Genomic DNA, 19,587 nt, shown 5'->3' with positions numbered 1-19,587 from the left:
GCAAACGAAGAGGCTTAGATAGAGAGAACATCTTTTTTTATTAGCTTTTGCTTGCGGGAGAAGTAGAGCACTTTTTTTTTGTGTAGTCTTGAAAGGGGATTCGTAACGCCGCCAGGTAAAGATATGTTAAATCACGAAACAATCATGACCAAGTGGAGGACGGACGTTAGACGCTGGGAATTTCGGGGAAGTCAATGTGAGCGATGTCGTGAAACTCGACGTCAGAAATCGGCTTGATCTGGTGAAGGATGGGAACCGAAAATATGAAGCCAATCAATTTGTAGGAGTAACTATATTGGAGCATGTTCTCTTACCTGCTCGGAAGGTACCTAACTAGATGGGCAAGGCCTCAGGCAGACTCACCAATAACAGGCAGATACCTCCTGGTTGTTCTCCACTATGTAAACTAGCCCGCTTTGTGCAATGGTAGCACACCTCACTATTCTTAACCGTATTGTTACGGAGATCCAGTCGAATCCTAGAGCGGGTGGTACATTTCTTTTATTTTTATTTTTTACATTCACCCATTTCTCTCTCTCTCTCACACACACACTCTCTCTTCCTTTTTTGATGAAGGAGGTAAATGGATACTGTGGTTTGCATGGTGAACACCAAGTTGGCGATGAGGTCAACGAGTTTGAAGTTTTGGTAGAGTTGTACAGTATATATACGGGCTTTTTCTGGTGGATGAACAGGTAGGATTTTGGAAGGTTGTTTTACATATGATCATTATCTATTGAATGAGATTCATGAATTGGGGTACGATTGTTGAGCTACTTGTCGGTTTAGATCTATACCTAGGTCTAATGTGAATTCAGATTGATGTGTGGGTTCAATATATTGCTATTTGGAATATCTTCTTGGTACTTAAACAGGGACGTGTTATTGAAGCATAAGATGTATTATAAGTGCTATCCAAGTGGTGATTTTGTATCTACCCTATCTATCATATGGATCCTTAGATGTCACACAGATAGATCTCAGAATCTATTCAAACCCCCTCCGCAAATTCTCATACCGACTACCCGGATACATCAGCGTATTCTCACTCCCATCCAACCCTCCCATCCTAGCAAACGCATTCCCAGTAATCCTAATCAAGCTTCTCTCATGATGCACCGGATGATCACCACTAAGCTCCCACCACATCGCACCACCCAGGCCCCTACGCTGGATATACTCCGCCTTCAACCAAGTCACTTCGGGAGTGTCATAACTCACCACCTTACCCTTCGCGGGATCAAAACTCCAACTAGCCATCAGGTTCGGGTCTGTATACTCGACGGACCCCTCGGCGGGGAGGGCCTTGTAATCCCACACGCCGTTCTCCCACGATCCTTCTCCGACGCCCTGGAACTGGCGACCCGGACCGCCCGTGTTCTCAAATGCCCGACCATACAGCGGTAGCCCGAAAATGATCTTGCTCGGATGCACACCGCCTTGCAGGTACGCAACCACGGCGGCGTCGGCGCTGAAGGGCGTCAGGCCCGGCTGCGGGTGCGGGAACACGTTAGCCTGATGACCAGCGGTGGAGTCCCAGCTGCCCGCGAAGTCGTAGCACATGAGGTTCCAAAAGTCGAGGAACGGGTCCATCTCGCGGATGCGGAGAACGTTGAATTTGGATGGACCGCACGGCGCCGCGATGGTCAGGAGGAGCCGCTTCCCCTGCAGGTAGTAGGCGGAGTAGCGGTCGAGTTCGGCGCGCGTTTCCTGCAAAAGGAGCACGAAGTTGTACGCTTCGGCGTCATCCTGCGGGTACTCCCAGTCGATGTCAATGCCGTCGAAGCCGAGGTCGGCGAGGAGGTGGACGGCGGAGCGCGCGAAGGTTTGTCGGCCTTCGGGAGTGGAGGCGGGGCCGGCGAAGTTGGAACTGTAGGTCCAGCCGCCGATGGAGAGGAGAGTTTTTAAGTGGCGGTGTTGCTTCTTGAGAAGGAAGAGCTGCTTGATGCACCCGTAGACATTTTCGCCGCTTTCGTCCCACGAATCAGTGGGGTAGTGCTTTTCCAGGTCGGAGTAGGTGTCCGTTAAGAAGCTTTTCGGGGTTGGTTAGTGGGCGTGGTAGGCATAAATGAATAGACTGGAACTTACACTTCGCCTGTAGGACGAATGTTGGCGAAGGAATCTGAGATTGATTAGTTACTGTTCTCAATTGGAGTGGGTGACTCATACAGAGAATGTGGGTGATGAAGTTGGCGGGGATGTCCTGGGGCTGATAATTGCGACCGTAAACACCCTGGTCGTTGGTTATTAGTTTGTGATTTCGATGACAACGACTTAATCAAAATTAAGGTATAGTAGCACAAATGACATACCCAATTTGTAAAATAGGCAACGGTCTTGAATGATGGCCGGCCAGTATTCCAGGATTCGGCCGGTGTCACCAGCGGGGGAGGTGGAGGCATATTAGGCGGAGGCATGGAAGGTGGAGGTACGCTCGACCCTGAAAACCCCCCACCGCCGGTCATTTCACGGGCGGCACTAGGCTCTGGCACCGGGGCTGGAACATTCTGAGGCGGCGGAGGGGCTGAGTTCTGGGGGATATTGAGTTCCTGTCCCGGATGGATCAGATCGGGATTCGTGATCTGCGGGTTGGCTGCTGTCAAGGCCTGCAGCGAGATGCCGTGGTCGGTGGCGATCTTCCACAGGGTGTCACCGCTAGCGATAGTATATGACGACATGGCTTGATTGAGGGGGTATTTAGATGGTGTCTATGGGATTAAGGAAGGAAGAAAGAATGCAACGGTCGGGGTAATTTGTTTTGTTGGTCGTTGGTATAGGCAGCAATCTGCCGCCATCCCCCGCCCCGCCTACCCACTTTTTTTCTCTCTGCTTCTCAAAACAAACAAAATTGTGCAAAGTCCTGCGTGCTAAAAACAGCAGAAAACCTGGACATTGTCCAATTCGGCTGAGTGCAGTAGTATAGGTTGGCCAGTGTCACCTTTTTGCATGTGTCTTCATGCATGTGTTGTCTGAGCATGAGATCTGCACTGATTAGGTAACTGCGGGGATCGACCGACGCAGCACTTTATATATCAGCCCAGCTATTTCTAGGAGTCCTTCTTATTTGCTCCATCTTCTCGCCCTTTATTGATACTGTCTTTATAAGGTCTATCACAATAGTTAGGAAGCTCTCAAATTTGCCAGTCTCGAATTCATCCATCATCTAAGACACCGCCATCATGAAAGAAGATACCGAAGCCCTCTATAACCAATTGGGAAAGTCGTATGAAGAAAGCTATCTCGGTAACCCCGGGCAAGCCAAGATCCTCGACATTATCCTTCAAAGAATACCCCCTCACAGCAAAATTCTCGATGTGGGCAGCGGCACCGGTAAACCCATGGCCCATACTTTCGCCCAGGCAGGCCATGAAGTCCACGGGATCGACATCTCGGAGACCATGCTCGAGATCGCCAGGAGTCAAGTCAAAGGAACTTTCCAGCAATGCAAGATGACTGACTTCAAGCCCCAGACCACGTTCGACGTTGTACTCGGTAGTTTCTCCCTGTTCCACATCACATGCGATGAAACAGAGTCGATGATCTACCGGTTTGCGGAATGGCTGAAGCCCGGCGGTCTCTTGATGGTAGCCACTATTCTCGCCGACTACTACTTCAAGGACCCGAAGCTCTATGATGCCTCTGGGGAATGCGTGCGCCACTACCCCCAACCCTGGATGAATGAGATGTACAGTTGCACTTTTTATACCCGCAAGGGCTGGATGGATATGTTCGAGAAGGCGGGTCTAACCTTCGAGACTGAGGTCTATTCCCCCTGGGCTGGTACTAAAGATCATCTGGAGGAAGAGCATTATCTGGTTGTTGCTCGGAAGACTGAAAAAGAAACGCTCTTTGGGCCCTACCCTCTTCCGTCAAGTTATCGAGGTCCTCGAAAGTTCAATGCGGCTGCTGTGTTGCCATTGACTGACAGACTGGTTTTCGATGAAACCGAAGATATCATCAGCCTCCTGGAAAACAACCAGAAGGTCCTGGATACGAGTATATGGCGCAAAGGTATGTAATCTACTCTATCCTAATCGACTAGCTAATATGGACATGCAACAGCATCACTATGCCATGAACTCGCCAAACGAGGCAGCAAGGTGTACGCCATCTATCCGGAAACCAACCCGAAAGCCGTGGGAAAAGCGCATGAAGACGGGGTCGAGCTTGCGCAGGGCACTCTGGAGAGTCTTCCCTTCCCACATCACCAATTCGACGCTGTGGTCACCACATGGAGTCTACAGTATGCCGATGACCTCGAGAAATCACTGCATGAAATCGCCCGAGTGGTCAACCCTTCGAACCACAAATCGCGAATCATCATCTCCCAAGGAGGCCCAGATAACAAAGTACTCAACCTTTTAAACAAAGCTCTCGTCCACATAGGTCGAGATGGAAGCCTCGATCACCATGGATACATCCTTCGCAAAGCATCCGAGATCTTCGCAGGGCATGGCTTTGCTGATGTATCTCTTCACCGAGTGGAGGCGTATTGCAAGTTTCCTGAGCAAGAAAATTCCGAAAGTTGTGCTCGGGCAGCGGAGGTCTTAGCTGGACTTTGGTTCACGGATGACCCGGACTACGAGAAGATCAAACAGGCGCTTGTTCCTGAACTAGAGCAGCATTTCCAAGACAGTCCTCATTCGATCGGTTTCGGAACGGCTGTGTTGGTGGCGAAACCAGCTAAGTCTTAGGGGTATTCATAGTCCTAGTAAATGTTTGAAATTTGAATCTAGTGTTTTTTAAAATTGCTCTTCGTTCAGTATGGTAAAAGAAGATAGTATTATAAACCATGTAAGGTGGAGTCAGGGCCCGGATTCCAATTACGGTCTGCGTTCACATAAGTGAGAATGTATTAACTAGGAAATGGGGTTTCAATGAAATAACATGATATATTTTTGCCTGAACATATGACTGGAATCTTGTGTTTAGTTCCTACAATCGCAAGGAGCCAGGATCATTTATTGAGAGCCCATACTAGCAAAACTTATTAATTATTCACTGCCTAAAGACGCCTATACAGAGTGACAGCTAGCTATCCTTCCATCGCACCAAATACCCCTAACCATCTAGTAGCTAGACAGATATCTAGTTCTGAGAAAGCCAGCCGGCCCCGTGCATAATGTAGGGTCATTCTTTGAAGTCACGACCAGAGAAGTTGCTCTTATGTAGACACAGAAACAAAGCAATAAGCAACGAGAACTGGTAAAACAGACTTTCATGGGTACCAGTTGCTCCATATCAGCGTCGTAGGAAAACGAATTCGAACAAATACAGCAGTAAAGCAGGTGAGAATTCAAAATCTGTCTCGGGAGCGCGAGGTTGTCTGCCGATCACTCAATGAAACTCGAGGACGACCGAACCCCCCTTGACACGGGGAGGCTTTGAACCGAAATCAATAACAGTTTCTGAAACCAAACGAGGCAAAACAGAAGTGTGTTTGAGCCATGGACTGGGAAATTCCGGTATGTATGTTTCCATCACAATTGTTTTAGTCGCTCGGGTAATGTGGATAACCACGACGACCAGAACTTCGCCCTCTGAGTTAGATAGCCACCACCCAGTATCCCGTCTGAGTTCTCGCAGAGACTCGGACACACCAGTTTCTATAACGAGATGCGGCCAATCGCTCTCACGGCCACGGAGATACGCGTTTTTAAAGGTCGAATCGCCCTCCTTGCAGGAGGTTGTACGCCCTCCAAAAGTTGTGGCTCCCAGAGGGGTAAGTTCGTGGAAGGTAGTACCCATGTCAGCCACTTTTAAATGGAGTCCTCCACCAAGAGAAAGGTGTGCATTTTCGGTATACACTTGATAATTATATGATTGATTTGGGCATCATATTGAAATATGACGGCACAAGGCAGATCTTTTCTATTGACCTCGTCCTCGATCTCTTCAAAGTCCTTCTGGTTCACATCTTTGGAATAAACGTATTGATTAACGTCCGTAGTGATCAGTTGGTCACGGACAGCCTTGACGACCTTGATCAAATCTGCCATTTTGGCGTACATTTTGGGAGGTTGAGTTGATGAGAAAGATAGCTCAGGGCGGCTGTGAGCCACAACGATGGGCAACCTCACATCTATGACCTGGTTGATGGTGTACCTAGGTAAGCTAACCGTCACCGTCGGCTTTTGGAACCGATCTCCGGGAGAAACTTACCCACACACAAAGACACACTTTGGTCGCGCGTACTGACGGACAATCAAATTGATGAAATAATCGCTCGATTCAATGCGGAAAGACAGCTAGAGAACATGGGTGTGGGAACATCAAGAATAGCAGGAGGGCGGGGGGCTGTCAACCGCTTGATTGACTACCTACATAGAGGTTGTTTAACACTCCATCAGGCTACCGATGACATAACCAGAATGACTCAAAGTTTCTTGTCGCCCAGCTCTTCACGAGATTTTACCACAGCCAGCCAAGATGTACAGTAACATGTTGGACGTTTTGAAATCCGTGAAGTTACTGGGCTACGACGGGTGACCCTACATTGAACACAGGCCGGTTGATTTCCCAGAGCTGGATCCGCCTGGCTACTGGAGAGTCGGGGGTATTTTGTGTGGAAGGATGACTAGCTGTGACTCTGTATGGGCGTCTTTAAGAAGTCAATAAATAAGCTTTACCATCATCGGTTCTTTGTAGATGAGCCTCGCTCCTTCCGATTGTAGGAAATGTGAAGTAAAACGGGACAAGCGAAATGCAATTCTTTTCTGCAGCATCTAGTTTAGCTATATTCCTACTGTTCTCCTCCTTCTCCCTCTCTCCCTTCCAATATACCACACCACTTTTAACCGCGATGCAAATATCGCTCAGCACAGTCCTTCAATCTTAACCGTTCCATTTCTCATTTTTTGGTCTCCCTCAGAGCTCGGCTAACTAACGCGTACCACACGGTGGCCATGTCCAATATTTGAGTCCCCGTTTCAAAATGATACATCGCGTTCCGCACCCCTTTGAAACAAATCGGGATCAGCGCGGGAAGATCATCAATTTAAATATTTGGGAAGGACAGCCCCCAACTCAAAGAGACCGTCTCACCTAATACTCTCTCATCATTCTCGCACCATAAAAGATACTCCCTCTCATCCATCCATCCATTCACTCATTCACCCATTCACCCATCCTCAACATGCGAGAATTCTGGAAAGTCTCATCGTCCTGGCTCAAGCCCAAATCCCGCTTCCGCAGCACCAGCGACGAAGACCGCAACGACGAAGAGCAACACAACCTCCTACCAACTAAAAGATCCCGTCGCCAAACATGGCTCATGGGCGAGGGACTGAGGCGATCGAGCAAATCCAGACCGAGCTCAATTGCCGTCGACGGACTCTTCAGTAATGGACTCGACGCTGGTACGACGAGCGCTGCTGGCGACGGCAGGAACAAGCGGGCCTCAACATACTTGGAATTCCTGACTGGCGACTCGTCGCATTCCTCGGGCGACAAAGTGGAGTTTCGGGATCCGACGATGGTCCGATACAGTTCCTTTTTTGATCATATGGTTTCGTGGGATCGGTTTATGTGATGTGATGTGATACATCGAATGGGGAATCGAGACTGGGATGGGGCTACTGCCATAATCACCGAGACTTTATGACGGTGGGAAGTGTGAAAAAGGAAGGCAAAAGACGAGTTAATGGCGACGCGAAGATTTGAAATCAAGATGTCTCATTACACGTGAAATGGTGCGTGAATACCGGGCAGGCCCCTTTGTTGTTGTGCTCCTTGCTAGGGCTCCGCTGTGGTATGCGGGCTACGACGTGTTCTACCCCTGAAAGTTTCGCCTGAGGTCCTGGATACTCGATCGGAAAGTTTCAATTATGATTGAATGACAAATTCTACGAATATGCAATGCTGGATCATTGCCCTCAGTTTAATGAATCTCTGACTATACTTAATCGTTGCGCTTGTTGTACCCGGAGAAACATTTCCGAACATTGTAGGTCTAAGAGGGAAAATGGATTTCGAACATCCTAATGTAGTTATTCCAATCGAGAACAGGCTTGGGTCCTTGCTTTAGCTTTCATGGTCCATTATTACGAGTCAATGAGGCTGGAGCCCGAAGAATTCCTAACTATACAGGGTCGCGGTAGTGATGGCTGCGCTTGCCATGTTAGACACCAGCTCTGGTATGTACGAACAGGCCCGGGCAATCCGAGTGACCCAGATCAGGAATGACAAGCTCAGGTCTAGACTACAGGGACTTAACGCCATCCTCGCGTCCTAAATCTTTTTACCCTTTCATTCCTTTCCGCGACGCCTGGCGCACAAAATTTGCTGGGGCCCTGTCCGTCTTCCTTCACTACTCAAAGACTGACGTCTTGCAGGTGCACCCGCACAGGTCAAGTTGATGTACTGTCTTGTGGTATCTTGATTGAGCTGTGAGATCCTGCCTCAATCATGGCGATAATACCGTCTATCGTCAATTTCATACTCTCCGTCGGCCCTGCAATCACGGGCGGGGGATCGAATGATCATGGAGTAGCACCAACGTATTATCCACCGCTGGATTATAAGCCTAAGCCTACGTGAGTGGTTCTCTCATTCTATTTTTGATCTATCGGGTTTCATACTGACTAGTTTATGAAGGGGTATTCCGTTCACGTTGAAAAACGAGAGTGCTGTGGCCGACCGACCGAACAGCAATATCCCCATCACAAGCACGAGCATGTACAGTATCATGGCCCCTGAAGAGTCGACGAGTAGCAGCTCCTATATTCTTCCCAGCGTCAGTGACAGCTCGTTCGCCTCCACCACTCCCACGAGTCCAAGCAGCATTACGGTGCCCATGCAGCAGACGACGGACAGCAGTATTGCATCCGCCGCAGATCCAAGCACAAGCAGTTCCGCAGTATATCCAAGCACGGTCAGCTACGCGGTGGGAGTATCAACACAGCAAGCCAGCAGCAGCAGCAGTGTAACGCCTGAGCAGCCGACGAGTAGCAGCATTCCCTCTCCTTCAACGACTCCGAGTCCCACCGCGGTATCAGAGCAACCGGCAGCCAACAGCACATCCGCCGACATTCACGCAACCTTGGATGGCAACGGCCAACAAGTCAACAACAATGCTCAGACCGGTCAAGAATGGGAATCGTGCAGCTCGGGTGGTGCGGCAGCTGGTTACTGGTACGCGAACATCGAGCACAATGGCCAATCTTCATTTTTGGAATCGGGATCGAAAGAAAACTACACCGTGTTTCGCAACGTGGTGACGGATTTCAAAGCCGACAATACGGGAGCGACAGATGCCTCGGGGGCGATCCAGAATGCAATCCAGGGTATGATTGACCATATTTCCATTATCACGTCATTGGCACATTCTAACACCTTGTGTACAGCCGGACCAACGAACGGACCCGATCGTGGATCCCACTTCATGGGAACCACTGGCCAGCCCGCTATTATTTATCTACCACCTGGAACGTACCTATTGAGCGCTGCACTGCAATTCTACGTCGGAACAGTCATCGTGGGAGATCCGACCAATCCCCCAACCCTGAAAGCAGCATCGGAGTTCTCAGGCGATCATATGATCTACGCGAAGGATCCCAGCTACGTCGGCACGATCAACTTCCAAATCGGAATCAAGAATATCATATTGGATTCCACGGCCGTCGCGGCAACCCAGGCGTTTAATCTTGTCGATTGGACCGTGAGTCAGGCGACGCAATTGGCCAACGTTGTGTTTAATATGCCGACCGGGGACACAAACCACGTTGGACTTACTACGCAGTATGACTACAATAGTAACCTCATTATGGTATGACTCAATGGCAACGTGCCGAGAATACGACAGCTAACCATGCGCAGAACGATTTGTGGTTTCAAGGCGGTTCCATCGGCATGAAGCTGAGTGGCCAGCAATGGGTTTTCAAGAGCCTCAGATTTACTGGAACCAAGATTGGTGTTATTGCAGGTGGAACCGATATTGTGTTCATGGACTGCCATTTCGAGCAGGGCGATATCGGGATCGACGCAGGCGGTACGTCTGGATCGTTGACGGTGATCGACTCATCGGGCTCCGGTTTGAATTCGTTCATCGTGTCAGGCGATTCAGGGAATGCGGGAAACGCAATCATTCTGGAAAACATCCAGAACACCGGTACTACGGTGACTTTGGGAGGGGAGGCCAAACTGTCCGGTCCTGTGGCTGACACTTGGGTACATGGAACGGTGGTAGGTTTCAAATGTCACAGACTCAAGGATGAAAAAAATCTAACCTGGTCAAAACAGTACGATCCGGGAAATGCCAACAAACGGAGAGCCGATGGGGATTCGGTCACCACTCCTCGGCCTTCAAACCTGGCCCCTGGAGGCAAGTATTTCACAATGCCACCCCCGACGTATAGGGAATACAGCGCAGACCAAGTCGTGAACATCAAATCTGTCCCTGGGCTCCCTGTGTACGGTGACGGTTCGACCGACGATAGCCAGAACATCAACCGAATTCTGACGGAGAAGCGTGGATGCCAACTGATCTATTTCCCGGCTGGCACGTATATCGTGGCCGATACTATCTTCGTACCCGGCGGCACTCGGATTATCGGCGATGCATTTGCCAGCGTGATTAGCGCCACTGGCAATCTATTTAAAGATGAGGCGTCGCCGCGTGCGATGGTCCGATTCGGATATCCTGGCGATATGGGCATCGCGCAGGTCAGCGACATGATGTTCACCGTCGCTGATATCTTGCCCGGCTGTAAAATGGTATGTATCCCTATCTGTTTCTCCATACGAGCCCCACCATTCTGACACGGACGCGATCCTTAGGTCGAAGTCAACATCGCAGGAGAACAGCCCGGCGATGTTGGGTTCTGGAACACACATTTCCGAATTGGAGGCGCGGTCGGAAGTCGAGTGCAAACCGACTGTGCGGCCTCACCGGGCGAATGCAAGGCCGCTTTTGGCCTTCTTCATCTCTCCACCACCTCATCGGCCTACATCGAGAACATGTGGGGGTGGACCGCGGACCACGATCTAGATGGAGACCACACGCAGAACATCGGCACGGGTCGGGGCCTGTTGGTCGAAGCCACCAGCGCCACTTGGCTGATCGGCACCGGCTTTGAGCATCACACGCTCTACCAGTACAACTTTGAACGGGCGCGCAATGTCTTTTCCGCCCTGCAACAGAGTGAGACGCCCTACTGGCAAGGCCCGGGCAATCTCTACGCGCCAGCCCCGTGGGCCGATCACCCCGTTCCCAGCGATCCGAACTTTTCGCACTGCGCGCCCGAAGATGCGAACTGTCGCATGGCTCTGTTTGAACGCATCAGTGGCTCCTCGGACCTCTTCTTGTACGGGGGCGGCAACTGGGTGTTCTTCAATGCCAACGGGGATTGCAAGGGGGACTGTCAGAAGAACATGCTTCAAATTATCGACTCGACCAGGATATATCTGTACGGGACTAATTCGAAGAGCACGACGAACATGGTGCTCGAGGGCAGTCAGGTCATTGCGACGCAGAACGATAATGCCGGTGGCTGGGGCGGAGTGATCGCGGCGTATCTGTACAATACGTGAGGGGGAAGGAGTATATAGATGCTTGTTTGTCGGTGATGATGACACAAAATAGATAGATCTAGCCTTTAATAGTGACACTAGTTTTCTTCCTCTTTTGTGGAAGTGGATTAGATCCAGGAACCAAAGTACAGGTACAGACTACACCAACCGATCCATGGTCGGTGATGCCTCGGGCCGCAACTCTGTCCGTGTCGAGGATGCCAACGCAACCAACAAACACTCACTCCCTCCTTCCACCTCACTTTGGCGCCCAAAACACTACCGCGATTAATTGTCCAACCATCCGTCATGCATCATGCCCTGTCTCGAGTCACTCCAATCACTGCGGGCCATGTTGGCGATCAGTGATATTTTAGTCGATTCGCATCGGTTTCCCGTCTGGCGGTGGCTGGGCCGAGGGAGGCTGGGAGATCCCAACCACCTCAGCAAGGTCGACAGACTTGGGTAGTTCTCGCCTCATCTGGCATAGCCTGGAGAGGGGCCTATCGAACATGACAGGCACTTATCTAATTCCTCTCCCACAATTTCTGGTGCCTGCGTCCTGGGAATGTTCATCCGACATCGTCTTCTGCAAGTGAGCAGCTCTCCACGTTCATTGCTCGGTTGCGATCAACCGTCATGCTTGCTCCTGGCTCTGCAAATGTCAGCCTGAGAACCGTAAGCTGTAAGTACCTGTCTGTCTTGGGCTCTGATGCTTCGACGAATCAGTCCCTCCCCCTTCCAACGCTGTGTTCCACGCCAGGACCCTCCCCCTCTAACCCCCTCGCAGCAAGCAGACCCCAGCTGCAGCGCACCGAGTCCCAGCAATCCGCCGCCGCTTCCGACGACTATTACTCCTTCTCTGATCGTACTTCAAGCTCGCGATCTCCCAGCGGTGACAGCCGAGCGACCGTTTTACGGTATGCGACACCGAATTCTCATCCTGCATCCCGTACTTCGTCGCCTGCCATCTCTCGAACACATTTAGCCGCCCCGCCAATGGCTTCACGATCCGATCAGTCGGTCGGCATTCCCAACCAGAGCCGGAATGCGCCCTCTCCTGCTTCCAGCGCCATGCAACAGGTTCAACACAGACCTATCCATCCCAGTCCCATGTCCAACAGCACCAGTCGTCGGGTGCCTAGCGATACCTACGCCGGTCCGCCGCCCACGCCGGGGCTGGACGATTCTCCATACATTCAATTCGCCATCGGTCAGCTCACGCGCGATCAAGAGGTTCGTGGCTTGAGCCGACACGACTCGGTTGCCAGTGAGGGTCTACCGCCGGCCGAGCGTCTCGTCTGGGATGAGGGGCTTGGATGCTTCGTGCGCCCGTCCGGGCCTGAGAAGTCTCCCTCTCCCGTACAACAACGTTCTAGTCCGCGACAGCCTCTTAGTCCGCGACGGTCCCTCAGTCCGCAACAACCGTCGCCCAAACCCACGCCAGACACCAGACCACCGCAGGATTCGGTGGATCCAGAAACATATACCCCGGTAGACCCTCCGGAGGACAGTCTACTGTACCCGCCGCTTGATTATGTCCCCGGCGTTTTGAGGCCATGGGCTTTGTCGGCGATAATTTTCTGCTGCCTGCTCATGATCGCCGGTATTGCGTTTTGCAATGTTTGGGCTGAGAAACACCAGGGACTGTGGAACTACAACGGCCAGGGAGGGGGAAGATACTTCGTCGTGGAATTCCTTCCGCAGATTCTCGCGGCGATCATCACAATCTGGACATTCGTTATCCAGGCGGCGCTCTACCGCACCATGCCATTTGCGATCATGGGATCGGAAAGACCTCTTGGTCACGTCCTACAGAAGCTGTCGACTTTGCCCCAAAATTTTCTACTTCCCGACCTGTCGCATTTTCGTCACGGAGAAGCGCTGGTTGGATTCGCCTTGCTTGCAATCTGGATCTCAAATATGATCACGATACCACTCCTGAGTTGCTTTTTTCAAGCCAAGTGGTATGTGATTGATGGTGAAGGGACCTGGCGATGGACTTCCGTCATGAGCGTTGGCTGGACTCTGATCGCGGTATACGGACTGTTGGTTATTGGATTGTTGTTGTTGACATTCCGTTTTCTCAACACTTGGTCCGGCTTGATGTGGGACCCGGTCTGCCTGGCGGATTTGATCTCGATCATCCAGCGATCAAACGTCCTGCGCGATTTTGAACAGTCTGAGACGGTGCCTGATGTAGGCGAAACTCTCGATCCGCGGTTGCTCAGGCTAGGGTACTGGCAGCTCCCACACCGGGAGGAAGTCTTCTACGGCGTCGGCGAAGTTGATGCCCCGATTGGGAATCCCTCGTTGCATCTGATCGAGAAGAATCGCGCAAGGCAGTATCAGGGCGTCTCAAAAGTCTCATTTGACTTGGAGCAGCAGACTATGGTTGGAAAAGGGGAGTTTGATGAGCATTTGTACACGCCATCCGTTCGCTATCGATGGGTCCCCTGGTTTCTTCGAGGAGCCTTCGTCGTGGGATGGACGGTTACGATCTGTGCTCTTTTCATTGCGTTTGTCCTTGCGAGCTTCATTCATGATGCGATCAAAGGCGGCTTTCCACCCCGACTACCGACCCTGCCGTCCACCGGCGCGTTCTCTTCATCCAACTTCTTGTACAGCTTTATCCCAGCCTTGATTGGGAATGTTTTATTCCTGGCATGGCAACCTGTCGACGTTTACTTCCGCGCCTTGCAGCCTTTTGTCGGCCTCTCCCGCCCAGAAGGTGCCTCCGCAGAGCAGAGTTTATTGCTCGCCTATCCTTCATGTTTGCCTTTCCAGGTGACCATTCTCGCGGTGCTGAACAAGCACTTCAAGGTGGCGTGGATCTCATTTATGTCCGTCGCCTCTGCAGCCATTCCCGTTCTTGCTGGGGGTGTATTCCTGGCGATGTGGTACCCCTCCCATGACGAGATCCGCATCGCAGCCTTGATGCCCGCCTTTTACGCGCTTATCGTCTTTTGCGGACTGTACACTATTTCCTTTTTCGCGATCTGGCCGCGTCGTTGTCGCCATCTACCCCACGACATCAGCACCCTTGCCGATCAGATGAGCTTTCTCTACCAGAGTCCGCTGCTTGCAGACAAGCTCCTACGCGAGCCGAGAAGCAAAGCTGATCTGGTGACTCGACTGGTCATTGCACCGCCCGGGGATCGAGAATTCCCGACCTACGGGTTCGGCATCTTTGTCGGCCGCGATGGCAAGGAGCATCTGGGGGTTGACCGCTTCCATCGACCTGGTCGAGCTGACATGCTGATTACGACCGGGTCGATGAAGTAGTTTGCCTCTTTGCAATTCGGCAAATTTCATGATTTGCAATTCCGTTTCTTATTTTTCTTTTCATGATTTATTACGAAGACAAGACGGACGTTTTATGATTATTCCCCCATTTCTTTTTTTCTTTTCTTTTGATGTGCCAAAATGACCACGCCGATAATATGATAATGTGATATGAAGCCCTGATGTACTTGAAATCCATGATGGTTTCTCTTTGATATCTTTTTCAAACTTTATGATTTCCCCCATTTGCAGCACGGAGTTCAGGCGTCGATTTCGGGTCAACAGCATGATGTATCGGTGATATGATTTAGACCAACACTGTCCACTGAACAGGCGTTCTATTCCCCAATGAAATTTATAGGATAGGTAGATATGAATGATTAGGATTGACCTGTCTCTAACAACCATCTACATGATCATCTCGAATAAGCAAATTCTCTTATTTAAATTGCACCTGCAGTCTTCTCTACATTCAGCACTCCTACAGCCTTTCAGAACATTCATCTCCATGATACCTGAAGGCCTGAGGCCGAAGAGTCATAGAGTCGGGTTATAGAGCTGGAAATCTTGGAAACCTTCCGGGTTGACCGGTTCTCTATTGCTCGTCTGCGGACCAGGGTCTTATATACCTGTCCCTTCGAACCCCTGGGATTTTGCTCTGGCATTTTGAATCCTGAATTGTTTTTCTCAACTCAATATCAGGTGGTGAAAGCGTACTATACCCAAAAGGGCTAGTCACATCCATCTCTGATATAACGCATACTTCTACTTCCCACATTTCATTCTGCCCTTTTGGAGGCTTGCCATGAGCGCTCAGAAATTCCTCACCGACGTCGAAACCGGCGTGGTGCCTGTCAATAGCCATGATCAAGTGCTACGGATAGCATTTATTCATATGGATGAGGTGCTGTGGACTGGTATGGGTGTATTTGATGTTATCGAGAAACTGCACGCGCACAGATGGTCATTCGGCGAGGGCGAGTTGAGGTTCAATCGGTTAGTTAGCTACCATCCATTCCCACCTAAAAACTACTATACTAACCATCACAAACACAGCACCCTGGATCTATTCTATCTAGCCCAGATCGCAGCAGGCATCTACCGCTCCTCCGACCAAATCGAAGGCATCTTCCCCTCCGTTGATGGATTTGATACTTTCTACACTGAGCACCACGCGCTCCTGCATCCCTCCGCCTGGCGCGCCTATTATTCGGAGCCATTCTTAAAACAGAACATCACAGCCCGCTTCTACCGCCTTCCTGACCTCCAAGATCTACCGGACTCAGACAACCCGCTGGACCTGCCGATTCGCAAGCAATCTCACGTCGGCGGTGGCCCACATGCCACGAAACTCCCCCGCTGGGCCTATAATGTCGCATGTACATACCTTAGACAACCCCTACTTCCACTCGTGACTCTTACCGATATAGCCCTCAGCACGCTCGAAGCAACCATTAACCGCCTACGTAAGGCGCACCCGAGCGTGCGGCCCTACTCAGAGACGCAAGCGCGCTTCTGGCTGGAGTATATGGGGGCCCGTTACTTTGGCGCACGGACCAGATCCGAGGCGCCGTCCCCAACAAGGTGGAATGAGAACTGCTTCGGGATACTCGTGGCGCAGGGGTCATATGATGTGTATGAGTGGGAAGGGAAGTACTCGGTGCAGCTGTGAGAGGCAAGCTGGGAACAGAATGGGGTTGTTGAGCCGGATGTGAAGGATGGTATGTGGAAGAGCGAGGTGATGTGGTGTGGGTGGCCAGATAGCGGGATTGGGGCGTTTGCGTGGTGGAGTGGATGGGATGGGGAGCTTGGCAGTGATGAAAAGATAGAGTTTTTGGCTGCTGTTGCAGTAGAGGAAACAGTAGGTGTGGAACTAGATAAGTTGGACCTTGCAGTGCGGTCACATATATTACTTGGGGTGATGCGGGCTGCAGTGAAAACAGGGCTGGAAAGGGAAGATCTTCTTCAGGAGCTGGAGACGGGGATGGTGCAGAGTGGTCGGATTAAGGAGGAAAGGGCCGGATTGTGGCTGAGGGAGGCCTTGGGGGTCATGGAGCCATATGTGAGGATATGGGAGGGGGTGTGGCCTGATGCAGAGGAGAGGGGAAAGATGCTACGGCGGATCTTGGTGGAGAATGGGCATCTTTTTGCAAGATGGAAGGCTTCGCCGCATTTGAAAGAGTTTAGTTTTGTGCTGGGTCCGCCGGTGGAGGGGTGGCAGGTTGCTAGAGCGAGGTTGTCTATTCTATTATGCCTACGGCGCAGGATTCCTGGTATATCAGGTTTGATTAGGGCTGCGGATGAGCGGTTTGAGGTAATCGAGCTAACGTGGAAGGGGTGATCCTTTATACAAGAATAGTTGAACCGCAGTCAGCCGAGGGATACATTAGCAAGAACAAAAGAAACCTGCCGGAGACTGGCGAGATGAACTAGAGCTCTCAGCTAACTAGTACTTTTTCTCCTGGCCTGGCCGGTCGAATTTGAAGGGTAGCTGGATTTGGCCGCGAAGGAGGCCATTTTCGGCGTCGTTTTGGTCGTGAATTGAGACAGACTGAAGTTGAGCGCCAAGGGGTGGATCCTGTGGGATTTAATGCACTTGACTATGTCAGAGCCGATCAGGGAGGTATGAGAGTATAACAATTAATATATTCGATAGAAATATGATCCTATAGAGAAATCTTGTGCACCATGTCTAAATGAAACTTATACTTGGAGAGGGTGTAGAAGACCTCCTCGCATCCAGGATAATCACATGTACACCCTTTTGGAAACTTCTGTTTCAAGTTGTGCGTATTGAAGTGCCTCTGTAACGTATCTTTACGGGCGTAGGTGTATCGTCTCGCGCGCGAATGCATACTAGGACGGCCAAGGCATACCGGGCACTCAAGTCCACTTTTGCTCTCAAGTGGAAGGCTATCCGATAATTCGGGACAGCTGATTATCTCAGGTGGAGGTTCACGAAAATTGATGCGTTTCTGCAGTGTTTTTGGTACCTCCAGGTGATAGAGAGCCAGTCGCATCTCAAGAGATCGAATACGATCCTCAAGTAGCTCAGCGTCACTGATCTTATCCACATCCCGATTCTTGAATTCAAGGTCAGCAAGAGCCTTTCTCTCCGGAACCACATGAGATATGTCGGGCTCAAAGGTGAGAGGCTTTCCCTGGTAATTTCCCTCGACAATGTGGTTTCCGACATGCTTAAAGAAATCGTCATGCTGCTCATCTTTAGCGACTTTATGCAGCTTCTTCCTTTTCGCTCTCACTTGTTTCTGGGCCCTTTCAAATTCAGAGTATAGAGCGGTCCCTCGAGCCTTGTGCAGCTGATGATATTGTGCGATCAGGTCGCGCCGGAGTTGATCACGATTGCGCTTTAGATCACTGAGCTCGGTGAGTTGCTCGATCTCGTGTTTCTTTTCATCGCTTAAGTTTTGCGGCACAGATGCGTCTCGGGTCAAACTTGAATTTGTTGCCAGCTTGATCAAAGCGTCTCGGGTAGGGGTACCCATAAAGGCGGATTAAGTATCGTCCTGGACCTGAACGTAGTATGCAAATGTGTGACTCCGGCTATGGCCCATGATAATATTTCTGGGGTGCTCATCTAAGTGCCCTTCACAGACATTAATACCTGCATGGTTTGTCTTCTATGATGACTTACTAAGTTTGGCAGCAGCCCCTTTGCGATACTTATATAGAGAACCAGGTTCCTTGGACCCGTCTGACCTGCTCGTCGCAACTTCGTCTTCCTTCGTCTTTTTGTAGGGTAAGGCGCGTGTGGGATGAGTACCTAATCCACATTCCTTCCTCATCCTTTACTGCGCGGCGGAATACCGGAATCTCTTGGACTTCCTCTTTGAAATGAATAGGAGTGCTGAGTCGGTGGTCCAGTACATCGGTGTAACGCCAGATATCCTTCGGCTGTTTGATGTATTCATTAGCAAATGCACTATCGCGAAAGACAAATTCCAATATGTCTTGGATGGCACATAGACCTAGGTTGTCATTCCTTTCGGTATAATTGTAATGTCAGCGAATATGGGGCAATTTTACCACCAGGATTCAACACCTTACCGCTTGCCGCCTAGATCAACTCTGACGGCATTTTATGGCTTCAAGATAAGCCGATTTCAAAGAAGCCACGTAGTCATATTGCATGTTAAATAGCTTCGTTTCGATCCTCTAAACCAAGAGGATCAGACCTTCATTGAGCCTCGATTCTGCATACAAATTACTATGCAATACGAAACTTTCATAGTCCAATAATTATGAGCCCGGAGACCCTTGGTATTGGAAACGTTTACCTTCATTCATTTGATCTCTTTACTAACCCCTTTACAACCATTTCGATTGTCTAAAGCAGAAGAATTGAAGCTGTATAACATGAGTTCTACCGCTTCGAATGTCTCGATCGAAACAATTAGAAACACTAGATCGATCGGATCTGTATCTCTACAGGTAATCAGTGGGATTATTTCAAATCTAATAGCGATAATTTAACTTGCAGCAAGATCCCTAAGAGGCTAGAGCCTGAATTTCCTAGACAGGAAACAGGTAAAACCAGAGATATCTTCAAAGAACGCTAGAATAGGTATACTGAAGAATTAAAGATACTTACCAAGGTATATAACAAATATGACACTCTCAACACGAAAATCATGCAGTATATCACTAATTCAATCCTTTTACGATATTTCTACTTGATTAGCAACAAGTCTTCAGTATACGACCAAATAGTCGCTCTACAGGGGCGGTTCAAACCTTCAGTATACAAAGAACAATCTTACTGCTTTCGAGCAT

General features: G+C 50.2%; 8 protein-coding genes across 8 annotated transcripts; 5 read left to right on the top strand and 3 right to left on the bottom strand.

Annotated features, from left to right (window-relative positions):
- Positions 1–987: 987 nt before the first annotated feature.
- Positions 988–2,678, bottom strand: KD926_004458 (endochitinase 1; the record flags this gene model as incomplete). The annotated part of the gene is made up of 4 exons (XM_053095163.1): positions 988–2,032; positions 2,089–2,122; positions 2,170–2,233; positions 2,313–2,678. 4 exons carry the CDS (start codon positions 2,676–2,678, stop codon positions 988–990), a joined length of 1,509 nt encoding a protein of 502 aa, XP_052950144.1.
- Positions 2,679–3,179: 501 nt separating this feature from the next.
- On the top strand, positions 3,180–4,694 carry KD926_004457 (uncharacterized protein; the record flags this gene model as incomplete). Its single annotated transcript, XM_053095161.1, has 2 exons — positions 3,180–4,011; positions 4,063–4,694. 2 exons carry the CDS (start codon positions 3,180–3,182, stop codon positions 4,692–4,694), a joined length of 1,464 nt encoding a protein of 487 aa, XP_052950143.1.
- Positions 4,695–5,337: 643 nt separating this feature from the next.
- Positions 5,338–6,011, bottom strand: KD926_004456 (uncharacterized protein; the record flags this gene model as incomplete). Its single annotated transcript, XM_053095160.1, has 2 exons — positions 5,338–5,756; positions 5,807–6,011. 2 exons carry the CDS (start codon positions 6,009–6,011, stop codon positions 5,338–5,340), a joined length of 624 nt encoding a protein of 207 aa, XP_052950142.1.
- Positions 6,012–7,135: 1,124 nt separating this feature from the next.
- On the top strand, positions 7,136–7,531 carry KD926_004455 (uncharacterized protein; the record flags this gene model as incomplete). Its single annotated transcript, XM_053095159.1, has 1 exon — positions 7,136–7,531. The coding sequence occupies one exon, from the start codon at positions 7,136–7,138 to the stop codon at positions 7,529–7,531; it is 396 nt and encodes a 131-aa protein (XP_052950141.1).
- Positions 7,532–8,406: 875 nt separating this feature from the next.
- KD926_004454 (exo-beta-1) lies at positions 8,407–11,529 on the top strand (the record flags this gene model as incomplete). Its single annotated transcript, XM_053095158.1, has 6 exons — positions 8,407–8,534; positions 8,596–9,284; positions 9,345–9,766; positions 9,817–10,182; positions 10,240–10,713; positions 10,777–11,529. The coding sequence occupies 6 exons, from the start codon at positions 8,407–8,409 to the stop codon at positions 11,527–11,529; spliced, it is 2,832 nt and encodes a 943-aa protein (XP_052950140.1).
- A 618-nt stretch (positions 11,530–12,147) lies between these two features.
- KD926_004453 (uncharacterized protein) lies at positions 12,148–14,793 on the top strand (the record flags this gene model as incomplete). Its single annotated transcript, XM_053095157.1, has 1 exon — positions 12,148–14,793. The coding sequence occupies one exon, from the start codon at positions 12,148–12,150 to the stop codon at positions 14,791–14,793; it is 2,646 nt and encodes an 881-aa protein (XP_052950139.1).
- An 805-nt stretch (positions 14,794–15,598) lies between these two features.
- KD926_004452 (uncharacterized protein) lies at positions 15,599–17,134 on the top strand (the record flags this gene model as incomplete). The annotated part of the gene is made up of 3 exons (XM_053095156.1): positions 15,599–15,789; positions 15,850–16,428; positions 16,474–17,134. 3 exons carry the CDS (start codon positions 15,599–15,601, stop codon positions 17,132–17,134), a joined length of 1,431 nt encoding a protein of 476 aa, XP_052950138.1.
- Positions 17,135–17,459: 325 nt separating this feature from the next.
- KD926_004451 (uncharacterized protein) lies at positions 17,460–18,299 on the bottom strand (the record flags this gene model as incomplete). Its single annotated transcript, XM_053095155.1, has 1 exon — positions 17,460–18,299. The coding sequence occupies one exon, from the start codon at positions 18,297–18,299 to the stop codon at positions 17,460–17,462; it is 840 nt and encodes a 279-aa protein (XP_052950137.1).
- Positions 18,300–19,587: the final 1,288 nt, after the last annotated feature.

The sequence above is a fragment of the Aspergillus affinis genome, assembly GCF_023601865.1.
Source record: "Aspergillus affinis strain CMG 70 chromosome Unknown NODE_212_length_32630_cov_84_808159, whole genome shotgun sequence".
Lineage (NCBI taxonomy): Eukaryota > Fungi > Ascomycota > Eurotiomycetes > Eurotiales > Aspergillaceae > Aspergillus > Aspergillus affinis.
Note: the sequence above shows the minus strand (reverse complement) of the source record. Positions and strands in the feature narration are given on the sequence as shown.